General features: G+C 47.0%; 12 protein-coding genes across 12 annotated transcripts; 5 read left to right on the top strand and 7 right to left on the bottom strand.

Annotated features, from left to right (window-relative positions):
- Positions 1-334: 334 nt before the first annotated feature.
- On the top strand, positions 335-3,411 carry BDQ94DRAFT_174298 (glycoside hydrolase family 18 protein; the record flags this gene model as incomplete). Its single annotated transcript, XM_026772314.1, has 8 exons — positions 335-731; positions 769-1,016; positions 1,092-1,250; positions 1,338-1,407; positions 2,201-2,781; positions 2,835-2,918; positions 2,980-3,018; positions 3,076-3,411. The coding sequence occupies 8 exons, from the start codon at positions 335-337 to the stop codon at positions 3,409-3,411; spliced, it is 1,914 nt and encodes a 637-aa protein (XP_026622072.1).
- Positions 3,412-4,689: 1,278 nt separating this feature from the next.
- On the bottom strand, positions 4,690-6,017 carry BDQ94DRAFT_183118 (bZIP transcription factor; the record flags this gene model as incomplete). The annotated part of the gene is made up of 3 exons (XM_026774335.1): positions 4,690-5,653; positions 5,687-5,805; positions 5,885-6,017. The coding sequence occupies 3 exons, from the start codon at positions 6,015-6,017 to the stop codon at positions 4,985-4,987; spliced, it is 921 nt and encodes a 306-aa protein (XP_026622071.1). The 3' UTR covers positions 4,690-4,984.
- A 194-nt stretch (positions 6,018-6,211) lies between these two features.
- BDQ94DRAFT_183116 (uncharacterized protein) lies at positions 6,212-7,387 on the bottom strand. The gene is made up of 3 exons (XM_026774334.1): positions 6,747-7,387; positions 6,510-6,672; positions 6,212-6,455 (listed from the first exon to the last, which is right to left on the bottom strand). Exons 1-3 carry the CDS (start codon positions 7,357-7,359, stop codon positions 6,293-6,295), a joined length of 939 nt encoding a protein of 312 aa, XP_026622070.1. The 5' UTR covers positions 7,360-7,387; the 3' UTR covers positions 6,212-6,292.
- Positions 7,388-7,766: 379 nt separating this feature from the next.
- Positions 7,767-8,684, bottom strand: BDQ94DRAFT_151234 (glutathione S-transferase family protein). Its single transcript, XM_026767727.1, has 2 exons — positions 8,581-8,684; positions 7,767-8,519 (listed from the first exon to the last, which is right to left on the bottom strand). The coding sequence occupies exons 1-2, from the start codon at positions 8,632-8,634 to the stop codon at positions 7,896-7,898; spliced, it is 678 nt and encodes a 225-aa protein (XP_026622069.1). The 5' UTR covers positions 8,635-8,684; the 3' UTR covers positions 7,767-7,895.
- Positions 8,685-8,968: 284 nt separating this feature from the next.
- BDQ94DRAFT_162448 (uncharacterized protein) lies at positions 8,969-11,649 on the top strand (the record flags this gene model as incomplete). The annotated part of the gene is made up of 3 exons (XM_026769548.1): positions 8,969-8,992; positions 10,872-11,217; positions 11,273-11,649. 3 exons carry the CDS (start codon positions 8,969-8,971, stop codon positions 11,647-11,649), a joined length of 747 nt encoding a protein of 248 aa, XP_026622068.1.
- Positions 11,650-12,262: 613 nt separating this feature from the next.
- BDQ94DRAFT_183112 (zinc-binding alcohol dehydrogenase family protein) lies at positions 12,263-13,571 on the bottom strand (the record flags this gene model as incomplete). The annotated part of the gene is made up of 4 exons (XM_026774333.1): positions 13,304-13,571; positions 13,137-13,253; positions 12,520-13,076; positions 12,263-12,468 (listed from the first exon to the last, which is right to left on the bottom strand). The coding sequence occupies exons 1-4, from the start codon at positions 13,516-13,518 to the stop codon at positions 12,263-12,265; spliced, it is 1,095 nt and encodes a 364-aa protein (XP_026622067.1). The 5' UTR covers positions 13,519-13,571.
- A 289-nt stretch (positions 13,572-13,860) lies between these two features.
- Positions 13,861-14,704, bottom strand: BDQ94DRAFT_183110 (oxidoreductase, short chain dehydrogenase/reductase family; the record flags this gene model as incomplete). Its single annotated transcript, XM_026774332.1, has 1 exon — positions 13,861-14,704. The coding sequence occupies exon 1, from the start codon at positions 14,593-14,595 to the stop codon at positions 13,861-13,863; it is 735 nt and encodes a 244-aa protein (XP_026622066.1). The 5' UTR covers positions 14,596-14,704.
- A 522-nt stretch (positions 14,705-15,226) lies between these two features.
- Positions 15,227-16,491, top strand: BDQ94DRAFT_174292 (zinc-binding alcohol dehydrogenase family protein; the record flags this gene model as incomplete). Its single annotated transcript, XM_026772313.1, has 5 exons — positions 15,227-15,349; positions 15,409-15,431; positions 15,498-15,614; positions 15,664-16,223; positions 16,286-16,491. The coding sequence occupies 5 exons, from the start codon at positions 15,227-15,229 to the stop codon at positions 16,489-16,491; spliced, it is 1,029 nt and encodes a 342-aa protein (XP_026622065.1).
- A 41-nt stretch (positions 16,492-16,532) lies between these two features.
- Positions 16,533-17,984, bottom strand: BDQ94DRAFT_162444 (uncharacterized protein; the record flags this gene model as incomplete). Its single annotated transcript, XM_026769547.1, has 5 exons — positions 16,533-16,571; positions 16,673-16,834; positions 17,015-17,270; positions 17,550-17,727; positions 17,927-17,984. 5 exons carry the CDS (start codon positions 17,982-17,984, stop codon positions 16,533-16,535), a joined length of 693 nt encoding a protein of 230 aa, XP_026622064.1.
- Positions 17,985-19,803: 1,819 nt separating this feature from the next.
- Positions 19,804-20,361, top strand: BDQ94DRAFT_162443 (GNAT family N-acetyltransferase; the record flags this gene model as incomplete). The annotated part of the gene is made up of 1 exon (XM_026769546.1): positions 19,804-20,361. The coding sequence occupies one exon, from the start codon at positions 19,804-19,806 to the stop codon at positions 20,359-20,361; it is 558 nt and encodes a 185-aa protein (XP_026622063.1).
- A 53-nt stretch (positions 20,362-20,414) lies between these two features.
- Positions 20,415-20,838, top strand: BDQ94DRAFT_151230 (uncharacterized protein). Its single transcript, XM_026767726.1, has one exon. It carries the CDS (start codon positions 20,506-20,508, stop codon positions 20,770-20,772), a length of 267 nt encoding a protein of 88 aa, XP_026622062.1. The 5' UTR covers positions 20,415-20,505; the 3' UTR covers positions 20,773-20,838.
- Positions 20,839-23,073: 2,235 nt separating this feature from the next.
- On the bottom strand, positions 23,074-26,446 carry BDQ94DRAFT_183107 (putative NRPS-like enzyme; the record flags this gene model as incomplete). Its single annotated transcript, XM_026774331.1, has 4 exons — positions 23,074-23,466; positions 23,537-25,740; positions 25,804-26,071; positions 26,138-26,446. The coding sequence occupies 4 exons, from the start codon at positions 26,444-26,446 to the stop codon at positions 23,074-23,076; spliced, it is 3,174 nt and encodes a 1,057-aa protein (XP_026622061.1).
- Positions 26,447-26,778: the final 332 nt, after the last annotated feature.

Raw genomic sequence — 26,778 nt, 5'->3', positions numbered from 1 at the left:
AAAATATTAGCAGAGCAGCTCGACCCAGACTGATGAAGAGATTATGGCGCAGAGCGTTGGTGGTGGGGGGCGGGGGGGGGGAATGAAAGTGCCGAGTCGGTCGTGATGAAAAACTCATTATCCGTGTGGAAATGAAACCGCTGAGGCAAAGCTGCAATTAGCTCCTCAATATCGGCTTGGAGAACTGCAATCTCGGTTGGCAGATGTTCAATGGACTGATCTTGATTGGACGCACGAAATGCGAAGTGTAAAACTCGTCGACGGGCGGCAGCGGTGCGTAGGATATAGGCCCACATGTCAAGGAGTCCGCGTGGAATATCCGCCTCCATTGACAATGGGGCCTAGTCGACCTAGAAATAGTGGCTCGGTGATGACTTGCTCGTTGGTAAGAAACCTCTCCTGGTCGCAGGAAGTTAGAGCCGGAAAGATAAATCTTGGACATGGCTTTTACGGCCGAAGCTTCACTCTTACTGATCCGTCGTGTACGGCAGCAGGCTGCCCATTCAGCCGTGGCGGCAATCCAGGTAACTGCTCGGCATCTCCTGGAACCTTGATGGACTCGGAAATTCTCGCTATAATTGCCGATGGCGGTACAACTTCAGTCCTTGACAAAGATGCTGCTGTCAACGTCGTCACATGGGACACGGATCAGTGGGTTTCTTACGATGACGAGACAACTATCAAGATGAAGAAAGATTACGCCAATGGCAAGTGTCTTGGCGGTACTAATGGTATGGGCGGTTTCTGCATATACCAACAATGGATCAGCGAGTCAAGAGCTTTTGGAGATGAACGGCCTTATCAAGAAGAGTCTTTTCGGAGGTCAAACCCCTCAGGTTTCATCGCTCTCACAGTACGTTTGGGGCGGATGTGATGAAGACTGTCCTTCCGGCACCACCCACGCAACCAACAGGAAAGGAAAGTCGGCGTCAAATGTGGCGATATACTCAGGATGCTTCAATGGTCAGAAGCGCAATTACTTTTGCCCCACGGATGATGTTCCAACTTGTCACTGGGTACGTTATTTCCATCCCAGTTCCCCGCGATATATATGTCAGAGTTTTGAGCAGTTGCATGTGCTAACTATTCAGTTTAGCAAGGCTCGGCTTTCCTATGCCGTAGCCATTCCTGCTCAAAGGGAGAAGTTCAAGTCGCAACCGATCAATCTGCCACGGGCCATAGCTGTTGGTTCAACCATAAGTCCTTGTGCTGTACTTCGACCTCATCCGATGCAGCAGTTGGACAGTACAGTAAGTTACAAATCCTCCTTAAGCCCTCAAGACGAGGGAGTTATGCGACATTGCACTCCAATAACCCACTAACACGAGTTGAAATAGAATGGTCAGGCTCTGCACCAGACTGTGCAAGTGGTGACAATCATGCCGGTTGTGCTTCGGGCTATCCTGAGTACCTAACAGATAGCGTAAATGCGCAAGGTGGAGAGTCGGTCTGCTATAACGGTATAGTCAGGATTCTTTCGCGATCCAGTACGGAACTAACTGGAGTGCTCATGCCCTTTTCCAGGGATGAAAAGTTTGTGCTGTACAGATCCCGTTCCTTATCAGAACTGCTCATGGTATGATTCAATTTTGATCAGGGTTATCCATCAGGGAAGTTCGAATACTGACCTACTATAGGACGACTCGTGCCCATACTATTCTCGCACTTTTCACTAGCAATACAGGCTGTCCTGCCGGTAAACAGATCGTCGCTAAGACTTACATCCACCATGACTCCTCTTATCCATGCTGGCATAACACAGCAAGTTACTTCTGGTGGGCTCGATATTCTCACCCTTACTCTCTATTATCAACGCTAATGATTTCCCAATGTAGCTGTGACACCTTCAACCAGGTAACATTAGGCTCACAAAAACGTGCAAGGAAGTTTCCATTTATATGTCTTTGTTCTAATCCGACGAACGATCCTCCTAATTTCTGCTCAGCTGCAGATACCGACTACGTATACTCTGACGAGCCTGACTCAGATGGAAATTCAGCAGACTTCATTGAGCTGTATTGATACGAAGATGGCTGCTTCACACTCCCTAAAACTGGAAGCCCAGATGTCATGAAGCGCTGGTATTCATTATATGAGAAAGTTTAAGGGGGTTTGACTGCAAAACGCTCCGTATTAGCGACTCAAGGCGATGAAGGCTATGGCCTCCCACAACTCTGTGAAGGAGATGACTGCTATACAGTGCCAAAGTTACATAGTGAAGAGTTCCGCGAGCTGTTATGGTCAATCGGCAATGCGACAGGGGAGGATTCTGAAGGAATATTTGGTGGTCTATTCCCTCGTGCTCGCAAATCCAAAATTTGCCAAAGCAAGAAAACTATCAGCACTTTCAAAGCGAAAAATTATCCCAATGTTGGAACTCTGGCTGCCACCCGGCAGTTCTACGGGGTGGTCAAGTCTGGCGCCAAGACTGCCATCTGTAACGGACTGCCAATCACTCTTGGAAAGCGAATCCTGGGCACGAACTACGTGGTCGAACATGTTACCGAACTTCAAACCCCAGCTCAATTTGCCACGAGCATGCTTTCTGGGAAGCTTCCTAGTGCGGCGGCCGCTCCGGGAGCCGCATCGAACTATGACTGGACACAAGTCTTCTCTCAGAATGGCTACTTTTTCCAGACCTGGGCACAGCTAGGAGTCACACGACCTACTAGCCTGACTGGGGATAGCCCTGCAGAGGCCATTGCGAATGCATTGGGAAGTACCGCTGATATCAGCAATCTTCAAATCTTGGACGCTCCGACGAACGGGCTCGAAGCCGCTGTACGTATGCACCATGTGCTCAATTGTATATCTCTCCAACACAGCAAACATAGGCCTGGCAATTATTCGACAACATTATCTCGCCAAAGAGATTCGGTGGGGAGAGTGTACAAGGAAAAGTCAACATGATGAATCGCGTAAGTCACCCCGCGCGCTTTTAAATTTCTCCGCTTAATATTGTTTCCTTACCCCTTGCAGCTTTACGATACTCTGCCAGGATACATGAACAGTGCTGATGTAAGTCCAACCTCTCTAGCTTTTTTGGTCATCAGAGAATCTAACATACTGCAACAGGTTCAAGGTTCTTTGAAGTATGGCTATAAAGCAATCAAGGCCGCCATGGGGGCTCTCGACCAAGCTGCGCAAAATAACCCCAATGTCAACGGCATCACAGCCTCCTCGTTCGAAGACGCATGGATGGCTTACTCGAAAGACTTCTTCGAGCAAATGCAAGGGAACCTTCAGGATTTCGTGACGGCTCGTATCAATGAGGTTACCAAGTATTGGAGTTCAAGTGCCGCGACCAAAGCCTTTACAAAGGCCGGGGCAGCGGCAGTTGCGAACTCACTTGGCGAGAAGCTGAGTGGTGTGTCTATGGATGTCGTCATAGACAGCACCTTTGTTCAGTGATCATCATCCGTATTTGATATGGGTGGTACAAATGGGACTGTTCAGCCACGTCGCGTATCATATGACTGCAATTCGAATTCGAAGTTTGAGCAGATGAGAATATAATCGAGGGAGAGTCAAAGATATTAATGCGGAACCCAAGTATACATAGCTCCAAGAGATACAGGCAGTGCTATATCCACCAACCAGTATCCCGATCTAGTATTTGCACATGTGTGGAGGGAAGTAAATTTATCAATTAACAGCAATAGCGAAGCAACAAGAAGTTGAATATTGAAGGATTCCGAGAAAGGTAGAACAAGAAATTCACAGGGTCCATTGCCAATGGCCTTCTGGAGTGACGGTTAACTCCAGCCTAACTATGATGCCATGTTTATAAGCAGCAAGAAAAGCACGAGAAAATACTCGGGTTAGAAGAAGAATTGGCGCTGGGTAATACGTATTGGAAGACCTAATACTTCAAGTATTACGAACTCCAGCACTAGGCTAAGTTTTCTGGGACTTAAAACCAGGAGTAGTGTATTTTCTGTCCTCCTGATATTATCTGTGTGGAGAATTTCTAACTGTTCGGTTTCAGCGGAGGTAACGCGAGTCAGTCTCAAGAGAATAGGATAACTATCCGGATAATAATTCGACCGTGCCGAGGAAACATAGCAGGAGCATTGGTCGTCACAAAGACCAAACAGTGCAGCTTCACTACCATCCCCCATCTTTTGTGAGGCCCAACATGCGTTGGGTGAGATGGCTGTCATAGATGCTGTTGATACGCAATTAATTGATCACTGTCTTCTTTTGTGTTGGTTAATCGAATTAACCGTATTAGTCCTTTCAAATGTGAGTTCAAACTGAAGTCAAGATAAAGCATGATGGGCGGTGAACATGCGCATTAATTTTAATCCGAGGCTCCAGAACAAAGCATTCAACCAGAAGCTCCAGTAAACATTGAAGCAAACAGTGAAAACAGTGAAAAGCCGCTGCTTTCAACACTGTCCTCGGGAATAGGAGGGGCTGGTGAATCGAAAAGGATTGGCTTAAAAGCAGTGAGTGGAGTTGTTGTCAATAAGGTTACGCTAATGCAAGTTACTGACAAGTGGCCCTCCACGATCGAATTTAATGTGCTACTGTTACATAAGCCAATTTGACCGCAGTTGATATCGCTCAAAGTGCTACTCATCACCCCAGCCTCGGCGGCGGCACCCACCCGCCCCCCTCCCCCTTACCCGCAAAATTTGTAGCTAGGGTATGTAGTGGATAGCGCCCACATTGAGAAACATCTTCCTGTTTTGCTGAAAAGATATATTATAAGACGAGGCACCAGACAAACTCATACACTCTCAGACATTAGCGAAGACGATATCAGCACCAACAGCAAAAGTTGCAAGTTTCTTTCCTTCCACCTCTTTTTGCTATCAAATAAAAGGTCACGATTGCGCAAACAGTGGAAAGGCGATCTTTGGGACGGTCAGAAGAAGAAGCCAGTGGTTTTATGAATAACATAGCGAAAATAATAGGCGGCAACCTGCTAACCTTCCGCTACAATAGATCCCCGGTTGACACCATCATGGCCGTTTAATCAAGCTGGCGATCCCAGATGCTCCTCAACCTCATGGACGCGCGGGTTAGCTCCACCATTCGCTGCGGGATAGTTCTGGAAGGACAGGGCAGGTTCGCCCCTTTGTGCGCGCCAGTAGTTTGTCGATTGAAGCAAGCTACGACTGCCACGAACTACCCAAGGCCACTTCTGCACAAATGCTTCGGTCACCTCCCAACCGTGCGGATCCCACGGCTCTCCCCATACAATCACACCACCGCGCCCGCTGCTTACGACTTGTAACCCTCGCATGTCGCGACAAAGCTGCGCTGCATCATACGTAGACTCAGGTTGACCCAATAGATTATCACGAAGTTCGGCCACAGGTAAGAGATCAATCCAGGGATGATGGTGGACACTGCGCTGCAAAGCGGTGGGTTGCAGACTGGCTGGCAAGGCGTGGAAGTACGACTTGCTGATATTCAGTGATGTGAGCGAGGATCGAGCACTAGGTGCCATGCGCTCTGATGTGTATCCAAGAATTTGTGCATTAATCACTAGGGATCGTGTAATATTGAATTGGACTAGGCCTGGGAGGGGTTCCGTGTCCAGGCATCTTTGCTGATAGCGCTGTGATATCCATGAAGAGAACCGGTTGATGAACTGTTTTGTCTCCATGGAATCTGGCTGACAAGCCGTAAAGGAGACTATCTTGTCTAGTAGTGGAGAGCGACTGTTCTGCACCAATTGATTCTGCCTAGACTGATTAAGCTGAGGGTTATTCAGAATGGTGTTTCCTGAATCGTGGCGTCCTGGCCTGCATGATGCGGGATAAACCAGGTGTCTAGTCTTTTTTCGCTGCCCTTTTCGATTGCCGCAAGAGTTGGTGCTGTATGTTAGTGATGCCTCCGTCTAGCAGTCACTAGAGTGGGGTCGACCTACGCCTGGCTCTTTGATTGACACGATCCTGCAACTTTTTCCTCTCCTTGGGGTCGGTTATGCCTGTCCAATCATCTCTGTCGCCAGCTTGCAGCTGCTGAGGCATGAACTGCAGTGGAATTTGCTGAGCAGACATCGTTAATCTGGAGGCTGTACTTCCCATGATAGGAAGTTACTGGTTGCATCATGCAGAAGATCTGCAATAAGGGATGATTAGTAATACTTGGTGGCGACGCGTGATGTCATTGGTTCCTATCCTACCCGGAGATAAACATTAAAGTATAGAAGACTATCTATGCACGCCCTGGTAGAATAACTTGACAATTAAGGGTCTATTGCAGAGAAATGAAAAATAGACGATATTCTCAATGACATGGTATATATTACCCCAAGAAATGGCTGGTTCGCGAACTAGTTTCTATATCCGAGCTCTTGATCCGCACAATGAAGTTCGTCTACAGCGTGAGATAAGAAAAATGCTCTCAGGTCCGTAGCTTGTACACTCTCGTAACGATCATTATCCAGTGTATCACCCAACTGGGCTTCAGGCTGAATGCACCAGTATGCAAAACATCTGTAATAAAAGATCAGTGTTGAGCAGGCGGAACCGCTTCAGTCAGTTACTTACTTTGGTGCCCAGCTCATCACATCACTGGGATTTTTTCTGAACGAATCCAGTACCGTCGTGTGTAGCTCTTCGATGGATCCCAGGCTTACAAGGTTGAGTGGGGCAGTATAGACTTTCTCAAAGCAGTCTTTGATCTCAAGGATAGTTTTGCGGTCACCCCGGACTATACTGGTCAGCAGAGCTCATAAGACGTTAGACGGAAGCAATTGTCGTAGGATGGTGATAGTTCAGACTTACATCTCAGAACTCCAACTGCACTTTTGTCCAATGCCACCGCCGCGGTGTAAGCAGCTGCGGTCTCGTAGGTTGTTAAATCCCATGTCTCCTCGCCTGTGCCCCAGAAAGAGAGTGAACGAGTAGTGCGATCCCAACATCCAAAGAACTCGCTCCAGAAGGTCTCCATCAAACCACCTGTTAGGATATGGACTCCTGCAACAGTTCCTTTCGAGGCTAGGTATTCCCTAATGATTCGAGCCGAATCTTTCGGGAAAATAGCATTGGCCGGTATATTCGTGTAATCCACAGCGAAGTCACTAGCAATGTACCGAGGGACATTCAATTCTTCACAAGCGTCTATCAGGACCTTCTGTCCCTGTACCATCACTGCCGAGCTGCCGAAATAGCAGCAAATAACCACGTTGGCTCCCTTAACAAACAAACGCGCGGCAACCCTGTCATCGATTTCGCCTTTGATTACCTTGATATTCCTTGCCAGCAGAAGAGAATGCGGCAGCTTCTGCGGACTCCGACAGTAGCCTCGAATAAATACGTCAGGATACGCCTGCAGCGAGCTGGCTATACACTGCGCAAATTTTCCCGTCAGCCCAGCGATAGCTACTGTGGTAGGCATTTTGATCGAGCACGGACAGATAGGAAACGTCGACGGAAACTGACAAGGAGGGACAGATGTGAAAGAACGGATAGATCGAGGTTTATATATCTTCGAATTTGTTATGTTTGCGTTAGTGTCAAGAAAAGAGGTGGATACTTCGCCGTGAAAGGAATCAGGCATTTGTCATCGAGTATATCGGCTGATAAATCGGTGTGCACATATCCCCGATCAACGAGCCAATTGTCTCTCCTGTCAGTATGTGGGTGTCCATATCTCTTTCATGTCTGTTTTAAGACAGCCTCAATAATTCTCTCGTGCATACGGTAAAGCCTGCTACACTGATGTACTAGGGAATACTTCATGTTCTTAGGAGACAGATTCTACTTTAGCCTGGCGTAATACCTCAAAACAACTGATGCAATTTATCTCGCAAAGCATAACCAAGCAAATGTGCACTTCTATGTCCTAGTTCGATAAACTCGTGACAGTTTCGCCATAACTATTCACGGACACGGGAAAGTAGTCCCCCTTCAGCCAATACACATCTGTACCAGCTACTGAGCCTCCACTCCCGGTGAGACGAGCCGCTTCTCAATGAAGTTCGGCTCCCCAAATGCTTGCTTGACCCCCTCTCGTCCGATCACTCGCAGGTACCATTGGACTGTCGAAGGATACTGGCACCGCAAGTCCTCATCTACAACCTGTCCATAGCCCCAAACCATCGCCGCTGCAACAGAAAGATCAGCCATGCTAAGATCGCCTGATGCCACAAATTCGCGGCCTTGAAGGTGTGCCTCCAGGACACTGAGGGATACTTCCAGCCGGGAATAGGACCTCAATTCTAGTGCTTCATCGAACCCTGCCATGCCATAACGCCATAGAACCATATTTTGCAACGGCTCGAATAGCTCATGATCAGCAAATTCAGTCCACTGACGAATCAGAGCGCGCTCATCCACGGAGGAGCCTAGCAGCTGAACGCTCGCGGGACCACTTTCAGCGACATATTGCAGAATGGCATCTGATTCGAAGAGACTCAGGCCGGTAACACTTCTGAATGCCGGTACCTTGCCTAGTGGGAAGTCAAGTAAGAACTCGGGTGACTTGTTTGTCTTGGCCATGATGAATTCCGGGGCAATATCCACCGTACACCCATTCAAAGCCGCGGCTGCTTGAACCTAAGTCTTCTATTAGATCACCATTTTTTTGTTGTGTAAGGCATGTATGAGGTATAGATACTTTCATCACCCGAGGATTGAACGGGTATGTGTAGATCGTTCCAATAGAAGCCATTGGTGACACTTCAGCTAACTTTGCCGGTCTGCAAATTCAACTTGGGATAGTGAGTCTTGACGTTGATCTCGGCCATGGATGCTACTTCCTTATAAGCTGCTTCTTCTGAGCTGCTGAGCTGCTGAATAATGCAATAGCTACTTCTCAGTGTTCTATAATCACGGGATAAATGCAGCATTTTGAAATGCCGAAGTTCGATTTGTAATCCGTTCTATTGGCCAGAACATCATCTTTTTCGGATCATTTCCGTGGCGCATGAAGGCAGTAGTTGACAGAACGCTTCAGGATGATAGGTTCGCCGCTGTGGATACGCCGTGACCAACATTGTAGGACCATGGATCCTACCCGAATCCCACTAGTGCTAGATAGGTAGCATTTCTTTTGGTTCGGATGTCAGTAACTTGCATTAGCGCCAAACCTAATTTTGGACCCACAATTTTAGTTGTCCTTCGTGTCAATAGTTGGTAATAGAGTAAGTTCCATTTCCCGCAGTATCTGGTTCTGAAAGTCAAGAATCCTAACTGCGCTATTTTTCCGATATGTCCGCCGGAAGAAGTACCAAAACAAGTGAAATATCTGGTATGGTTGTGTTGCGTTCCCGTAATATCTTCTCTACAGCAAAGCAGGACCTAATTCGGGACTAGTACAGCTTCACATACTATTGAATAAGTGTGGACAAACCTAGAGGGACAGGATGAGGTTCTACGGAGACTGGAAATTACAGGAGCCATACTTACTGGTTTTTGCCAATATAGTATACCCTTTCTATTTCTAAAATGTTGTTTTCTTTCAACCTTCACCATTGGTGCCCCATGGAACTACCGTGCTAGTAGTCATTCCACTATTATCTCTGTACTGGTCTTCCGTTGAGGGCCGTTAGGAGGTTGGAAGTTGCGCACTAGTTTGGGAATGTCTGACTACTAAGTTTCCTGACTCTCTACCAGATGATCGGCGGAGAGCACACCAAGCATTGAGGTTCGCCTTGAGGAGGAGACTGTGCAGACTGTATTCCACTGGAATACTAACTTTACGAGGTTTGATCTCCTTGCTACACGCACTACGGCCCACCAGAATGTCCAATGCTCACAATCCTCGCCTCCTCTCAGCAGCATCTAACGATCCGTGGCTCTCTGACCAAAATTCCCTCTGTATGACAACGAAAAATATTCCCCCCCCACCAAAAGAAGGTAGGTAAGAAGATACGCTAATATTAAGAGGGTCCCTTCTGACTTGAGGTTCTGCAATAGGTCACCCCGACGGAGTTACCTTATCCGCCACCTACTATCGGGTCTGGTTCTCTGTCGGGGGTAAATGGAACTTAACACCGTTGCTTACTCTGTGTCCTTCGTTTAGTTGCCTCTGTATGTTTGAAAACGTCTCTGCTGCCAGAACTTGGCCATAATCGAACGCTACTGCAGGAGTGGAGGCGATCAGTGCTCCCGGACTTTAGATCAAGAAGAATTTATCGAAATCCTTGGTTGTCTATTTTGCCACCTAAGCTGTCCTTCTACGCACACATTTCACGTCTAGAGTAACGGCTCGTCCCCGGCCCATGCCTGAAGTAACTCGTTTCCAACGTACGCTCAATACATGGTTTCTTAATTACTGACCGGTCAGATTGTGCTTAGTCCATACCGAAAAGAGTGATGGATCTGAGGCCTCGTAAGAGTACACAGTATAATGTTCTCGTTCTTCGTACTGCAAGCAATAGCCCTATAAAGCACCAACTTACCAGGCAAGACCGCCGGACGCTCCGGATTCCAGTTGTGGTTCCCATGTTATCACGTAAAGCATGCGATATTCATGTCCACATGATTTGTGATACCGACACCAACAATAGAAAGAAAGAAAGGAAGGAAGGAAGGAAGGAAAAGGAAATAAATAAAAGGAAATGCTATACACCTCTTACCATCCTCAGCGACGTTGGGTCCTCACACGTCATCAGCAATGTGTTTGCTTTTGCTCAATTTACTCCGAACTCGCGGCTGATATCTTGCTACCTGATAGTATATCTGGAACAAGGAAATTTTCGCTGACCTTCAAAACCAATCCCCACAGATATCTCACGACGTCATCAGTAACACTGTGTGCTAGTTTAAATTACACTGGCTGAAGCTCGCTCGTATACTTAAACCCAGAGAATGACTTGGGGGTTCTGCAGCACCTGATCTAGGGTCCAAATATCTCTAACCCTCCCTTGAGAAACAAACAGTATTAAACGCTCCAAGCCAGAGAAGAGGACCTTGGTGGCCTTCGGGGTCACAGGACAGCAAGGTGGCTCGTTAGTCTATTACGTTCGGAAGGACCACTCATCGCTATATCATATTCAGGCAGTTACTCGTGATCCTTCCAAACAATCAGCTCAGAACCTGAAATTCAACAATGTTGAGGTTCTACAAGCTGATGGCCACGACACAGCATCACTCAGAAGAGTAATGCACGGCGCATACATGGCTTTTGCAATGACATTGCCAAAATTTGATTCCGAAGATGCCAGAGTACGTGAAATCGCTCAGGGAAGAGCAATCGCGGACGCGGCCTTTGAGAAAGGAGTGGGGCTCATTATTTTCAACCCTTCCACATGTTTGCAAGATCTCATGCGGAAAGTATCAGAGAGTCGACCATTTTGATGCTAAAGCTGAGGTGGTATTGTATATGTACGACTTGCCGATTCGGAGCATCTTCTACAGTCCGGGTTGGTTCATGCAAAGCTTCAATCGGCACCTGGCTCCCAGGCAAAATGCCGACGGAACTTGGAGTATTGTTAACATCGTCACCCCACAAACCAGCCTACCTTTAATCAATCAGTTTGAGGAAACGGGTAAATTCCTTGCACCGGTGCTGGTGGGGCCAAAGAAATTTGCAGGACAGACTTTATCGTCCGCCGAGCGCTTCTATTCTTACCAAGGGATTGTCCAATCTATGAGCAACGTCTGGGGAGTAACTGTTGATTATCATGTGGTATCGAAGGAAGAATTTACAAGGAATGTGGGGCTGTATTCGGAGAGAGGCTAGTTGAAATGATGTTATACTTCGAAGAATACGGATATTATGGACCGCAGGGCAAGCAAGAGGTTGATTGAACGGCAAAGATCGCCACGGGCGACCTCACAACATTCGACGAATACTTAACTAGAAATCCTTTACGCTCCTGATGAGTACGAAATGAAATCATGCGGCAGATAGTTGCTGTTCAGAGCATGCAGAAGCAAAACCCACACAATCCACAGAATTTTCAGTTTCGGTTGATCTTGGGATCAAGTGTCTCCTACTGAGCGTAGAAAGCTAGTCGGTGAACATGCATCTGTCTATTCCATGGAAACAGCCCCGAAATCTTAAACCTCCATACGTCGTGGTACGCTAATGCAACCTGCTGACGCACACTGGCTTTTCGGGAAATAAGCATAGAACTGGAGGTGGAGGATGTGCCCCCACGAAATATTAATCTGTAGTTCTGATAAAAGTAACTAACCCCTACTAAGACGGTTATCACACTTGTCTGCTGGCTTGAACATGGCTGACACTGGGAGAGACAACAGCGGTATATAAACCAATAAGAGAGCGGATGAACACTCGTATTCAGCATAATTCTAGTGGCACCGTATCATCAATATCAGTATCAATGAAATTACAGCGTAATAACGATCTTCTTCGCCGACACCCCGGCTTTCTGAGCATCAAGCCCATTTTGGATATTTTCTAGTCCATGCCCAACTACCACTGGGTCAGGTTTGGCCTTCAACTGCCTAGTGGCCAGGGCATGGGGCACGAAGGCTCCCCAGATGGCCTCCCCAATCCTCCCATTTGGGGGATATGAGATCCCGTAGGAGGTTACTAAGACGTTACTTTACGTATATCAAGGACCGGGTAGAAAAGTGCACGTACCATACTTCGGGTGGAAAAATACGGTAGGTGTATAACACGGGTGCACGCTGACCGCTGGGATGCGCTTCTGAAGCCGCTCAGCTATAGCAGCAAGCCGAGTGAAGCTTTTATCCTCGCTGATAGCATCATATACACCACATAGATCCATGTGTCTTAGTCTCGTCACTATATCCATGACGACGGTCGGCGACTGATAATCGAATGCGTCAGCTGCCCCCAGAGACCTCACAAACTCATAGTTAGCGTGAGACGCGGTCGTAACGACGTGCAAGCCAGAGGCAGTCGCGAGCTGAATGACTGTTGCGCCTACAGAAGATGCACCACCCCAGACCAGTAGAGTCTTTCCCAGTGACTCTGGAGTATCCGATGGCAAGGGGAGGTTGAGATATTCCGGAAGATATAAGCCTGCGGCGCTGGTGGATATTGCTAGTGGCAGGACTGCGCCTTGTTCGAAGCTTATGTGGAATGGGATAGGTGCCGCGAGAGTCTGTGAAGCGAGGGAGAACAGCTGGTATGCTGCGTGAGCAGAATTGCCAGATTTGGGGCTATGTAGGTGTCTGTTAGTGTAAGTGATTAGATGCGCTTTGGTAATAATGTCAGTCCAAAGTTACACTTACGCGATCACCCGCTGGCCTCTGTGGAATTGGGTGACACCTTCACCAATGTCCACCACTATACCCGCTGCATCTCTTCCCAGAATAAAAGGAAATGTGTTCAGGTAGAGACCTGACTCTCTGTTCTCAGGTCAGGGCGAAATGTTAACGAACAGGCCAATGAAACTTACTGGATCTTCCAGTCTACAGGGTTCTTGCAGAGGTCACTACTTGTTAGCTGGAAACCGATCGGGTTAAACGGCATATTAAAACGGTCACTTACAACCGCGACAGCATGGTTTCTGATAAGAATCTCCCCCTTTCCGGGCTTATAGAGGGGGGCTTCGCCAATTGTGAAGGGTTTGGTTCTGGCAGCAATGATCCAGGCAGCACGATTCTGACTCATGTTGGGACCGAACAAGCTCTTGTAAGAGAATTAAGAATTCAAGGAAGCTCAACTCCTAGGGTCTTGACGGGAGAAGAGGACGGGGGACGTCAAAGACGGAGGAAGTCAGCAAGGAAATAGTATTTATTATGCTTGGGCGGGTCAGCTCGGATGCTCAGTTACCCGGCTGGCTCCGTCCCATTGTGTTCAATTGGCACATCTACTCCTTGAGTGCTGACCACTGCTAGCAGAGTAACGCCACAACTTTACAGGAAAACAGCAATACTGGTAGCGAGGCTTCCATGACAACTAATACAACGCTTTACCATACAGTGGAGTGATGATCTGCGACTAATCTAGCTACTACAGCAAAAGGGATCCTGCGTTGGTGCTAATACAGGCTCCCGTGGCGTTCGTGTCCTTCATCAGGTAGACATACGCTTCGGCGACTTCTTCGACCGTTCCAACCTTGCCCAAGGTGGTAGTATCTTTCACATTGTCTGGCACCCCTCCAGATCCCCAGAGAGGCGTAGCGATCACCCCTGGACTAACTAGATTGACCCGGAGTGGCTTAAGGTCCAAAGCGAGATTCCGCGTGATTCCATGAAGGCCAGTCAGATACCCTCCAACCAACGACCAATTGGGAAAAGGCTTTTCCGAACCAGCTCCCGTTGTCAACGTGAGAGACGACTTCGGACCGGCGTTGAGAAACCGCGGGGCTAGCTTGGCTAACAGGAGCGGGACGGCGAATCGAACATGGCCTGCCCGGCGGATAGCATGGAGATTGATAGTTTCCAGAGGTTGAATGGCAAGTTTGTCGCCTGCCGTGAAGACGATGTGGTCAAGTGAGCCAATAGTGGAAAACAAATGCTCCAGATTTTTTTCGACGTCTTCACCAGCAAGGTCACAGATATGTGCAGTAATTTCCGCACTGGGAAATTTTTGTTTCAAAGCGACCGCACTCTTGCCCACCCGAGACGCATTTGAAGATGCTATATGGACCTTTGCACCCTCCAAGAGGCACTTCTCCGCGACTCCATAACCAATTCCGGATGAGCCACCAATAACAAGTACCGTGCATTCTTTGATCGATGGCATGGTAGTAACCTTGAATGACCTGAGGCTGTTCAGGGAAATGAAACAATGTCAGTTAAGGCTGCCCAAGGGCGATCATAACCAGAACCGGGCCTATGATACATACTGCAAGCCGTAGTATGAAGGGCGTGTTATTCAAATTGACACAGAACTATTTAACATTCAATGATCGCTACTCCCCTTTATAATTTGATTAGAGTACACCCAGTCTCCCTGTACACGATTATTCATCAGCTATCACGCGGTTCGACCAGTTCCGATGGCCCCCTATGATCTCAGGGAATTACTTGGTAATCTCGTTGACCCATTCCAACGGGGATAACGGATTTAAAGCGGGGAACTCTAAGCTCATAATATCCATCAATTCCATTGGACTCCTGGAGCAAACCGGTGGATGGCGGATCGGTCAGCCTTCATTTTTGATTTCTCAGCAACCAACGGGGCCATCCACTTCATCTCAGAACCTTATTTATCTTAGGAGCCATAAAAAGGGAGGGGCCCACACCCTTACGGCGAGAAGTATAGAAACACTGACATCCTCCCCTGATTCGAAAAGTTTTTCGATCTGCCATATTTCTTCTTCATTATCCAACTGTCCCAAGTATCAATCTCTGATTGTACCAGTGTCCTCAAGATGACGGAGAACGCAGCAGCGTGGATTACTGCGCCAGCAGAATATCCGTTCAAAATCCAGAACGCTGCAAAGCCGAAACCAGGACCTGGAGAAGTGGTGATCAAGAATGTCGCCGTCGCTATTGTAATGCCTTCTCTTCCCTCTAGCAATCTATATATAACTGTCACTGACCCGTCCATAAGAATCCTGTTGATTGGAAAATACAGTCAGTAGTGGCTATTTGTCTCCATTCGTGATAAGGAACGTCTCCCTGATTCTGATCATTGTCCAGGAGCCTGGGGCGCTATCTAAATCAGTATCCTTTTGTTTTGGGACAGGATGCTGCTGGTTTTATCGAAGATGTTGGGAGTGGCGTAACTAGGTTCAAGAAGGGCCAGAGAGTGATTGCGTAAGGGTTCCACTGCGACCTAGATAATTCTAACGCTAACACCCTGCAGCCACTGCTACGGCCTCTTGACGCAGGATCCGGCGCACGGTGCATTTCAGTTGTATCCCGTTACAGCTGAGTCACTTGTGGCCGAGATTCCGGAATCGCTTACATTTGAACAGGCTGTTGTGCTTCCACTGGCCGTCTCAACCGCCAGTGCGGGTCTCTACCGCAAGGATTATCTCAACCTGCCCTTTCCTGAAGCGGATGACGTCAAATCTACAGACAAAGTACTCCTAGTCTGGGGTGGTGCATCTTCAGTTGGTGCATCCGCTATCCAGCTCGCAGTTGCATCAGGTCTGACTGTCTTCACTACTGCATCTGAGGCTAATAGAGAATTTGTCAAGTCACTTGGCGCGCATGCAGTCTTCGACTACAGGTCTTCCACTGTTGTGGAAGATATCTCACGTGCACTCAAAGGTTTAAATTTTGCAGGAGTTTATGATGCAATCGCTGAAGAGCCGAGTTTTGCAGCTATCTCCGAGATCTTTGACACGCTTGATACGAAGGTGCCTGTTGCCAGCGTGCTTCCATGCGACCGACCAACGGAGCGATTTATTCCCCAGTATGGTATGTATAAAAATCTTGAAGGGTTAATGCGTTTTTCCGAGTCATTGACGACCGCCTCATAGTCATCGCATACTCCATAATTCAAGAACCGCATAACGATATTGGTGACTGGATCTGGGGGAAGTACTTGCCTCGGGCTCTGGCAAACGGTGCTTTCCAGGCAAAGCCAGATCCTTATGTCGTAGGACATGGGCTCAAGACCATCCAGCACGGCCTCGACGTACAAAAGAAAGGTGTTTCGGCAAAGAAGGTGATTGTCACACTCTAGGGTCATTAATCAGACAGTTCGGGCTTTCTTGCAATGCTAGTTCAATTGACGGTTTTACGTCTTCGTGTTCTGCTGCTTTCCTCTACGTTACTAGTCCTATTGAAAATAGTCAACATAGCCAGATGCTGCACAAATCAAGAAACAATGAGGGCGAAAAGGCCTGCTCATGTGAAAATCGTACGACCCACTCGTACATCCGAGTATTGTCAGTCAACATGGACATTCGTTCAGCATGTGCGTTTTGCTGTTTGCGGCCGTAGTGAAGCGACTGAAGGTTAGCTTGAGCATAAACCGGGTAAGGGCTAATTCCGACAGCATCGGACTTCGGGGTTTTTTTAGCTTTCTTTTTTTTATTTCCAGAGAAATAATAAAGATTCAAGATCCCTATATCCGAGATCTTAGCTGAAGTGATGAATATAATGAACCGTCCCCTGTTTACAGAGATAAAGTGGGTAAACCAGTTATCCAGCGTGATGAAAAATTGGAGGTCGATTATGCAGTCACGCTAATGCAGCCTACTGACGGTCCCACAGAGCCAAGTAATTAGTGGCCAATAAAATTGCCGACGGATTTTAACTCCACATGCTAACTTCACGGCGCGTAGCCGAGTATTACTGACGTAACCAGTTAAAGAAAGAAGGAATGTTGCACCCGTGGGCGAGAGGTTCAGTAACGGTGCAGCGGGCTTTACACGGTACAATACAGATATTGCAGTGGAAAGAAGCTGGCGAGGTTTGGTAATACTTTTACACCCACCAACTCGGGGCACATCTAGCCATCTATTACTCCAAAAGCTTCCTATATCAACAAAAATCTGGGGACTCTATTAGCGTCCGATGGTCTTTTCAGTAACAGTTCGACACATACCATTGGACATACAACCAAAGGAGCGCAGCTGCACGAAGTCCTCGGCAATGGGAAGATCACTAGATCATCAATCTAGCCTTATTCAACTCGGATATAACCGGACTAGACGAGCATTAAGTCCGCGATTTCCGGTATCTCCATGACAAACCCATCTGCTACACAAGCCGTGATGTCGCAGGTATGTAGTTAACCGGAGCTTACTGGACCAAAGAGTCAACATATTATTGTAGCCGGCCTTACTTGCCAATCGGCGCCAGTACTTTCCGCTAGGACGGAAAGTTGGTAGTCCGCCACAGTGGGTCTTGTCAGTAGGTTGCATTAGCGTCACCGCCCACTCTTGGCGTCCTGGAAATAAGTCAGCAAGTAATACTAGTTCCGATCCTTCTATGAAGACTCTAAAGCCGATATACGGCGTGGAAGTTTTGATTCTCAGTTGGAACCAGGAACGACGTTTGATTATACAAAATGTTCTTGATTGCTCCTCCCTCCAAAATAGTATTTCAAGTCACCATGACCACGGCTGTCTAAACCTCAATCCTTACAACCGCACCACCTGTTACGAAGGTACCATTGATCGGAGTAACTACTCCTCCACCGGTAGTAACATAAAGCACATTGTTGTCCATCATTGTTCGGCTAAATGCTCCAGATGTCGGATTTGGGATCGAGCTGGAGTTCAAACTTCCAGCAATAACCTTGCTTTTTCCGTTGGACCAAACCTTCGTTATCTCATGCTGATATATAGTAGCCAGATATGCAATTCCGTTCGCAGTAACGGCAAAATCGACTGCCTCCACCGTATAAGTGATAATTTCGACGGAACTGGTCACACGACCAGAGACAGGGTCGAGTCGTACGCGGCAGAAGAGCTTCTTTGAAGTGTTCGTCTAGTACTCAGTATTCCCGAGCACTTTCAGTCCATTAATCCTTAGAACAAAGCCAAGTACCTGTTCTGGTTACATTATCTTGTCTTTAAAAACAGATTCATATACTCCAGTATTGATGTCGACACCCCAGATATAATATCTGATGGAATTAGTGACTATAATAATTTCCTGGACGGAGTTCAAGGTAGTCATTCTATTAAAAAGCTGTGCTTCAGGTATCATTATAATTAGAGATATTCAGAGCGAGTCGCTGTCCTCTCTGAAATTTAGTTTCTAGTCTATATATTTTTAAGAATTATTGGATATCGACAACTACATTTCTAATGAGGCTATCATACTATATCAAGATTAATTATTGAGAGATTAATATATTAGAAGTATGCAAAAAAATTTTAAAAAAAATTATGTATATTAAATATATGGATAATCCTAAAATATAAGTAAAATACCGGTATATTGTATTCACAGCTGTTTTATACGTATCTAAATAATAAAAAAAAAAAAAAAAAAAAAAAAAAAAAAAAAAAAAAAAAAATACATAATGATAACTTATTAGTACAATAGCCTAGATATATGAATTAAAGCCTCATACTCTTCAAATAGTTAAGCTATTTCAAATTAGAAAAGTGGTTTTTGCATGGCATTATTAGATAGGCCGCTCGACCGTATGGGCCGCGCGATCGTGGTTTACGTTATAGGACGGTAATGCTTATTCTCCTCTTGTTCTTTGTTTGCACGTCTCCATCCTTTAAGATCCTTTTTAACTCTCGTCTTACCGCTTGAAAATCTGTTACTTAGAAGAAATTATCAAAAATTCTTAGAAGGCTATACTATAATAAATAATAAATGCAGATGAAACAACACAAGTTATAGTATAGTAAGCATAATTATTACCTAAGCTTCCACCACTGCTATGCCAAACACTTCGGGAACACTAAAAATATTTGATCCAGTCACGAACATCACTTATAAACCGACGAGCAACACCCATGCTCACCTCCTCTTCAATGAATAAGTCCGGGTCCTTGTTCTCATAGACCTGCTTAAGATCAAGATTATCTGTCAAGGCGATATCACAGGCCTTTTCAATGTTCCTCCTTAAGTTTATCGCAACCTACTCTTGATTGCTGCCAACGACTGTACCCCCTAACAGTGGAAATCAGTGGCAGATTTGATGTCAAACCCAGCAGTTCGAGAGCCTGCTATATAGTGGGGGCATTCTTCAAGTGGTAAAGTGATAAGTTGTGCATGGTCGCGTAAGTATCTAGCCTTTATTTGTCAGCTAACACGTCCTTATCGTAGCTTATCATTCTGTCAGCCAATGGGATGTCAATCGAAGGGCGTTAACTAGTTAGTAGCCCAAAAGTTATGTCAATTAAAGGGCGTCAGACAACACTAGCTCTTATGTTCGGCTACTGCTGTCCACCATTTATTACTGCTTCATATGCCAATTCTCGAGCTCTATTCTACCAGATTCCCCTAATTGTAGTCTCACGCAACCATTCAAAACTCCTTCCCTCTGTTCACAGTCATTTGCCTCCCATTCCCAACACTCAAAATGACCACCTCGCCCCTCCCCACCCGCCTCGCAACCCCAACCGATGGCCCCCAAATTAGAGACCTAGTCGAATCCGCCTTCCGCGCCGCCGACACTCGCCCCAACTGGACGGGTGACCTCGCCCTCGGAGCGCGCTTCCACGTCGCGCTAGACGACATCCTCACCCGCATCACGGAAGAAGATAGTGCAATACTCATCGCCACCGCCGCCGACGTCGACTCCAATGATCCGCCCATTATCGCCTGCGTCAGCATGCGCAGGCACGGGCCCGGCCTCGCTCGACTCTCATACTTGGCGGTTAATCAAAGGTATCAGCAGGGGGGCCTCGGACGAATGATTCTGAGTCTTGCGGAGGGCCATTGCCGCGACGTCTGGGGGGTGAAGCGGGTGGGATTAAATGCGTTAGATACGCGGTTGGCGCTGATAGGGTGGTATGAGAGGTGCGGGTATTCGCCCACTGGGGAGGTGACGAGGTTTCAGTTGCCGCCGGATGTGCTGTCTTTTGTGGAGATGGAGAAGGGGGTGGAGGGGGTGGAGGGGGTTGTTAGGCTGAGTTGAATGGGTGGCTGGGTATGTAGGGTGCAGGATTGGGCTTGGGGCCGCTGCGAAGGCATTAAGTCAGGTCAGGCTCACGTCACTGCCGGATGGAACCTATGTTGTCGGTTATTAAGGTAGATTGAGAGTTTCAGGAAGAGTACTTACATGAACTTTGTTGCGAGTGCTTTGGCCTGTTTCTACTTCCTTTTTCCTCCTGGGGAGCTGGAAGGTGATGCCATTATCGCTGGTGTGCTCTATGACATAGGACAGCGTTTGCATAGTCTTCACGGTTGGCTAGGTAAGTATGTTCGGCAAAGCACCATGAAGAGATCTCGATCAACAGTTCTTTCAGTCTACATCAGGAACAATCATCATGATGAGAGGTCAGCACAGTATGTCGGATTCACCATTGGAGGATACCCTTCCTTTTGATGAGACAAGCATCGCCCATTTCACGCCGCATGGCTTTTTGAAAGCCCCAATAGATAAAGTTATGCGTGTTGGAAGATCTAGGCATTAGATCAGACCCCAGGTGTGTCGAAAAATGTATCGAGACGAGCTGAAAGGTCACCTGTCTTACCCGAGTTATCTGAGACACCTACAGTATAATGCCTACAATCTCAATCACAGCAATGTCGGCTACTACGGTTGAACAACCATTATTCTGCCACCTTTCCAGGCTTCCACCGGAGCTAATACTCATATGCATGAATGGAGATGTTCAGTCTTCAAGCTGTGTCGTGCGGATCTGCCATTTCTTTCGCAGTGTGCTGTGTAAAGAGTTCGAGGAGCATGCAGGCATCTATGCCGTGTATACACAACGCGTTGATTATCTGTCGTTCCGCGAGGATTCGTATACTTACTTTTCCTTTTGAAAATGGTGGTGCGCACGTACTATCATACGAATTTATGCACAGCCTTTCTATGACCGAGGCGATGCAGCTCATGCTCGAAGCGAGTGCTAATACTAACTATGCGTTGGGCCACAAGTGCGGCTTGATGCTCTAGGTCACTACCCTAAACCAACTATCCTGTGCCATCTGCTGGGATAGAATGTTGAACACTCGAAGAAGCGCTTTCAAGCCAGTCTATCAGCAAGATTACTAATCTACAGGGATTTTTATGATATCAACAGCTGAGGACATATACTGAAAGGATCTACGTGTGGGCTTGAAGGAGATACCACATATGTACATTAGAAGCTGGGTTGATAAATCAGTGATAGTTGCCCGTTCGGCTGAGCTGCCGGGCGTTAATAAATCGTGTGCGTGTGTGTGCGTGTGTGTGCGTGTGTGTGTGTGTGTGTGTGTGTGTGTGTGTGTGTGTGTGTGTGTGTGTGTGTGTGTGTGTGTGTGTGTGTGTGTGTGTGTGTGTGTGTTTGTTTCCAGATGACTGTTATTAGTAGCAAGGATCTTCTTGACTTGCTATATAATAACAAGGATTAGAAGTATATATTATAATTAGGATTATAAAAGATACCTACACGGCTTTACTAGCATGTCTAACTTTGAACAGTTATATAGAATCAGAAAAAATAAATGAAAATATTTAAAAATTAAATTTATTATTGAGAGAATTCTGATCATATCATATTCTAGATCTAGACAGAACCAGCTTTATTATAGTAGTTACTATTGCCATTATTTTGTCTAATAGACTGTTGACTAGAGGCAAACAGCCAGGTCAGGTCATGTTAACCAGAAAATTGATACCTGCCGTCAGGTTAACGGTCAGGTTAATAAAAATATATGTATCTGACTGTTAACTATACACTTACTAACTTACACTTATGAATGATTTAATTGATAAGCAGTACAGAGAAGTAAATAGATTTCTGTTTAAGCTAGTCAGATTTGGCCAGATAAATGCTTGATTTTTATCTGATTTCTACCTGATCAGGTTAGATAATCAACTGCGGTTAATACTTTGTAATTTTAATAGTTAATACTTAATAGAAATCTCTACCTTAAGCTGACCGCCAGTTAACGGTCAGGTTACGGGTAAGATATAATGGTCAGGTATAGCCACTCTACTGTTTACCACTACTGTTAGGTTATAGTTAAGCTCAGATTAACATATAAAAGTCAGGTATAACCACTCTAGTTGAAAAAAAAAAATTAATAAATAAAAAAAGAATTAATTATATACTCAAATACAAAATGCAGGAAAAATAAGATTAGAAAGCAACTATAAAATATATACTAAATTATCTCATAATAACAAAGTATAAAAATACTGAAATACATCTTTTTGATCTTTCCTCGGATAAAGAATATTCAGGTCTCTGAAAAATATCCATAGGATCTGGTAAAAGCAGCAAGATGCTCACGAGTAGTCTTGGGTGAGCACAGTCATACTAATGCTGTTATATATTTTGTGTTTCGTCCCTTGAAATGGAGGCATGTATGTGCATCGTTGGTGATACAGACCCCAAATGGTTGATTCTGAGATTTTCGTTATCCCGTTGGTACATATGACCAATCAAGCACGCTGAATGTATTTATGGGGCAGGTCTCTATTTACACAACTCCGATCTATCCTTGTGAAGACGTGTACTTGGGATAGGAAAGGCATCTAGTCAATGGGGCTGAGGCGTTGGTTCCCGCTTCGGTAGAACAAGAATGTTTGTGAGGTCACTCTAGCCCTAATATGTCTTATACTGATCATTCTATAAGCAATGAATATTAACATAATTGCCGCATTAATGCTCAAGATCTCAGACTAGAATTAGATCTAAAAGTTCCACTGATTCAGCCAATTGGCCATCTGAGCAGGTGACACCGAACTGAGTGATGCCATTGTTTTACTCCCCTTCTTCGACCGTTCGACGCTGATGTCCGCAGACAAGACATCCGCGTTTTCCGCCAGGCTATGGAAGAAGGCTAGGAGCTTCAGTGCGGGTTTGTCTTGCACGTCGCGATCGGATGGATCTTGGATGGTTTCGAGATCGGCGACCCAGTTGACGAGAGACACGGGCTGGACGGGGTATCGCTCTTGGATCGCAGGGACGAGAGAAGCCCAGGTGGTCCGGCATGGATTAACCAGATGGAAGACTGCGTTGCGGGTTTCCGCGAGCGAGACACGGCGGCCGAGGACGAGTTCGTTTACAATTTGCGCTAGGGTATCCTGGTTCAATTAGTCAGTGACATTCTCTACGGATGGGGTCAGACAGTAGAAGATAGAGCCAGGTGCGTACCACTGACACCCAGTCGATGGGGTACCCCCCGAGATCAGACGGCACTTTGCCCATCGCCTTTGATGTCTTAATCAATGAGGGGATCCACTCGTGCGGATTCCACACTCCCAATCGCGTGTCTGGACCCGCGATCTGTCCCACGCGCAGGATACTGGTCGGCACGCCGGCCGTCTTCGAAGCCTCCACGCAGATGCTCTCCCCGATATACTTGGACTCTCCGTATCCCTGCTCCAGCGCGGCGTCCGCCGTCTCCATCGGAACTTCGGGGACGGCCGTGACCTCATCGCTGGGCTTCCAGGCCCCAATCGTGCTGACTGAGGAGATGAAGGCAAGATGGGCCTGGTAGCGGCTCTCCTGGCTGAAGCGCACGAGCTCCCGGACACCCTTGAGATGCGGGTCCTCGAAGGACACGGGATGGTTAAAGTTGACCTTCCATGCATTGTGGATAATCACGTCAACCGTGTCGAGGAGCTCCTTGTATTGTCGGTCGGAGAGGCCAAATTGGGGTTCTCCGAAGCGGACATGCAGGAACTGGACCTTGTTGGGATCATCCAGAGGAGAAGTCTGCAGTCCTTTTTCCTGGAAGCCTTCCTTCTGGCGCGTCGGAGAATCTTCGCTTCGGTTGAAACAGTAGACCTTTGCTACCTGGGGATTGCGCAGTAGGTCGTCAAGAATATAGCTGCCCAACGATCCAGTGGATCCAGTGAGAATGACAGTGAATAAGGCCGGCAGTTGAGGAAGGATATCAGATTTTCGAGTTTGAAGATCATTCGTATACTTGGTAATTAACTGCGCAATCTTATAAGAACGAGATACAGTAGGGATTGGACTCGATGATTTCTCAAGGATCCCCAACAGCATATTAGTGAGTCCCTCTGCAGTTGGGTGCGCATAGATCTGCTGGACATTGAGATGCTCGGTGTTCAACTCCGGATTGTAGGAGAAGACCGAATTTGTCAGAATCTTGCTCAACTGAATTGCCTGGAGTGAGTCCAGGCCCATGCTGTAGAGGTCGTCATTGGGTTTGATGCTTTTCCTCCCAGTAAGCTTGCAGATAACGTTTTGTAGATACTCGTGGACAGTGTCCGGGGTGATCGCTGATGGCAGGCCTATCACCAGTTGCCTATCTTGGGTAGCGTAAATCTCCTCAATCTCCTCGGCATAATCCTTATTCACGGCATGTCGTTGTGTAGTACCTTTCGCGGTGAGTTTGAAGGGTTTCTCGCGAGATGAAAGGCGGATCATGGTTTTCACGATCTGGCCGTAATCAGGAACGGTCTTGTTAGCTGCCTGAACTATTGGCCAAATCATGTCGACAAACTCCTTCTCGTTGATAGGAGCGGCAACCTTCTCGATATCTGGCTCAATTAACAAGCATGTCTGGAATCTGCGTTGGCCGATAAGCAAAGCCCGATGAACCGAAGGATGGCCTTCCACGATCTTCTCCAACGAGATCGGGTTCAGCTTCTCTCCGTTGCTGAGCACAATCACATCGTCAAAGCGTCCATGATACTTCCAGAGCTTCGGGTTGGTTGGGTGCCGGGTGTAGAGATCTTTGGATCGATACTCTTTCAGATCCGGGAACGTGTGAAAGATTCCATGCATCACGAGAGAATGTTCCACCCGTGGTACGACCAACTCATATAGCCCGTCCCCGATCGGTTGCATATCAATCTGATAGGAGGGATTCCACTCGAAATACCCCCAGGCGTCCTCTTCTTCGGGGACCATGGAGCAGATGACCCCCATCTCGCTGGATCCAATGGCTGATCGTAACTGAGTGTATCGACCAAGCTTCTCGCCCACTTCTGGCGAAAGAGGAGCCCCACCGTAACAAACAAACTTCAGAGTGCTGAGGCATGTGAGAGCCTCCTCAGAATAACTCATGTCTTCAAGGATTGAAGGTGGAAGGATCGTGACTGTCGGTTTCGTGTGGCGAATTAGATCGGTCAGAAACCCCACGGAAAGCAACCTCTCAGGGCTCGCAACGAAGGGGATGTTGTGGAAGATAGACTCAAAGAACGAGACCAGCCCCATCAAGTGAAAATAGGGCGTGGACGAGAGAACAAGGTCCTTGGGATTGGGATCGTCGGAAACCAGGTCATTAAAGAAAGCGGAGGAGCGCCCCGGAGGCATAGGGATCGATGCGGCAAAATCCATCGTACCCAGAAAACCATGGGTAAGAGGAACAGGCTTAGGCATGCCTTACTGAAATTGTTAGCTCTACATCTCTTAAGCTGTTTGGGGATCAGTCGCTGCATACGTACCGGTTGTTCCAGAACTATGGATCATAAAAGCAATCTTGTCCACCACCTCATCATAGGTCTTGGAGAACTCAAAGTGACTCGCGTCACTTTCATTGCTGAAGATGTCCGCCACAGATGGCACCTCGTGGAATTGCATCTTCCAGTCCAATGTTTTCAATCTGAAAGCAATTGGAGACTTTTCTCGGCTGAAAAGCAGGTGCGTACACTTTGTTTCCTTGAAAATATGGTTATATGCGTTATCCGACAGCCGAGTGGAAGGTAGAAAGATCTAGAAGCGAATCCCAATATTGATGGTTAATTGCAACTCGTAAATTTGGCACCCGGGGAAACAAACCGTATAGCCTGTCTTATGACACGCAAGCATAAAGATGATGTAGCGCACATCGTTGTTCGCCAGATACGCGATCTTTTCTCCCGGTTGCGGCTTGCCCAGAGTGTCGTCGATCCACCAGGACATGGCATTGACTGCGCGGGAGAGATCCCGGAAAGTCACCTCCCGGAAGCCTTGGTCGACATCGGTGCCATTGGGGATCAGGCCAAATCTTCTATTAGGGAATTGCTTGGCAATAGTATCGACGTGGGTTACCAGAAGCCTTCCCGGGGCTTTGAACGCTTCTGAAGCTGAATTGGTGATACCGACCATGGTCGCTTGACACAGACGTCAAATAGATGGATACTTTGTGCTTGAATGTAGGCTGTGCTCAGATGCAGGAATGACAAAGGGAAATAATGGTTGGAAAATGTAGCATCGATGCTTGCACTTCTGCCTCTTTAAATAATCCGAGGGATAGGGCGCTATGTACAGGCGGGCGCGATGAGGCATTTTTCTCTTTTTCCCATCCTCTATGCTGATTTCATCGCTTACGTAGTATGCTGTCCATTATCGGCGCATCGATGTGACTCTCTAGTGCAGATCATGCTTGAATTCACATAGAGTCGGTAACTGAGACTTCAGATGAAGTGGTTATACATAGG

This window comes from Aspergillus welwitschiae (assembly GCF_003344945.1).
Source record: "Aspergillus welwitschiae strain CBS 139.54b unplaced genomic scaffold BDQ94scaffold_40, whole genome shotgun sequence".
In the NCBI taxonomy this organism is placed as follows: Eukaryota; Fungi; Ascomycota; class Eurotiomycetes; order Eurotiales; family Aspergillaceae; genus Aspergillus; species Aspergillus welwitschiae.
Note: the sequence above shows the minus strand (reverse complement) of the source record. Positions and strands in the feature narration are given on the sequence as shown.

Coding starts and splice junctions, on each gene's coding strand:
- BDQ94DRAFT_183116 (XM_026774334.1), bottom strand. CDS start 7,359: ATGCCTACCACAGTAGCTATCGCTGGGCTGACGGGAAAATTTGCGCAG. Junction 6,673..6,746: donor TGCAGTTGGAGTTCTGAGAT/GTAAGTCTGAAC, acceptor TGACCAGTATAG/TCCGGGGTGACCGCAAAACT. Junction 6,456..6,509: donor GTGATGAGCTGGGCACCAAA/GTAAGTAACTGA, acceptor CTTTTATTACAG/ATGTTTTGCATACTGGTGCA.
- BDQ94DRAFT_151234 (XM_026767727.1), bottom strand. CDS start 8,634: ATGGCTTCTATTGGAACGATCTACACATACCCGTTCAATCCTCGGGTG. Junction 8,520..8,580: donor TCAATCCTCGGGTGATGAAA/GTATCTATACCT, acceptor TAGAAGACTTAG/GTTCAAGCAGCCGCGGCTTT.
- BDQ94DRAFT_151230 (XM_026767726.1), top strand. CDS start 20,506: ATGAACTTTGTTGCGAGTGCTTTGGCCTGTTTCTACTTCCTTTTTCCT.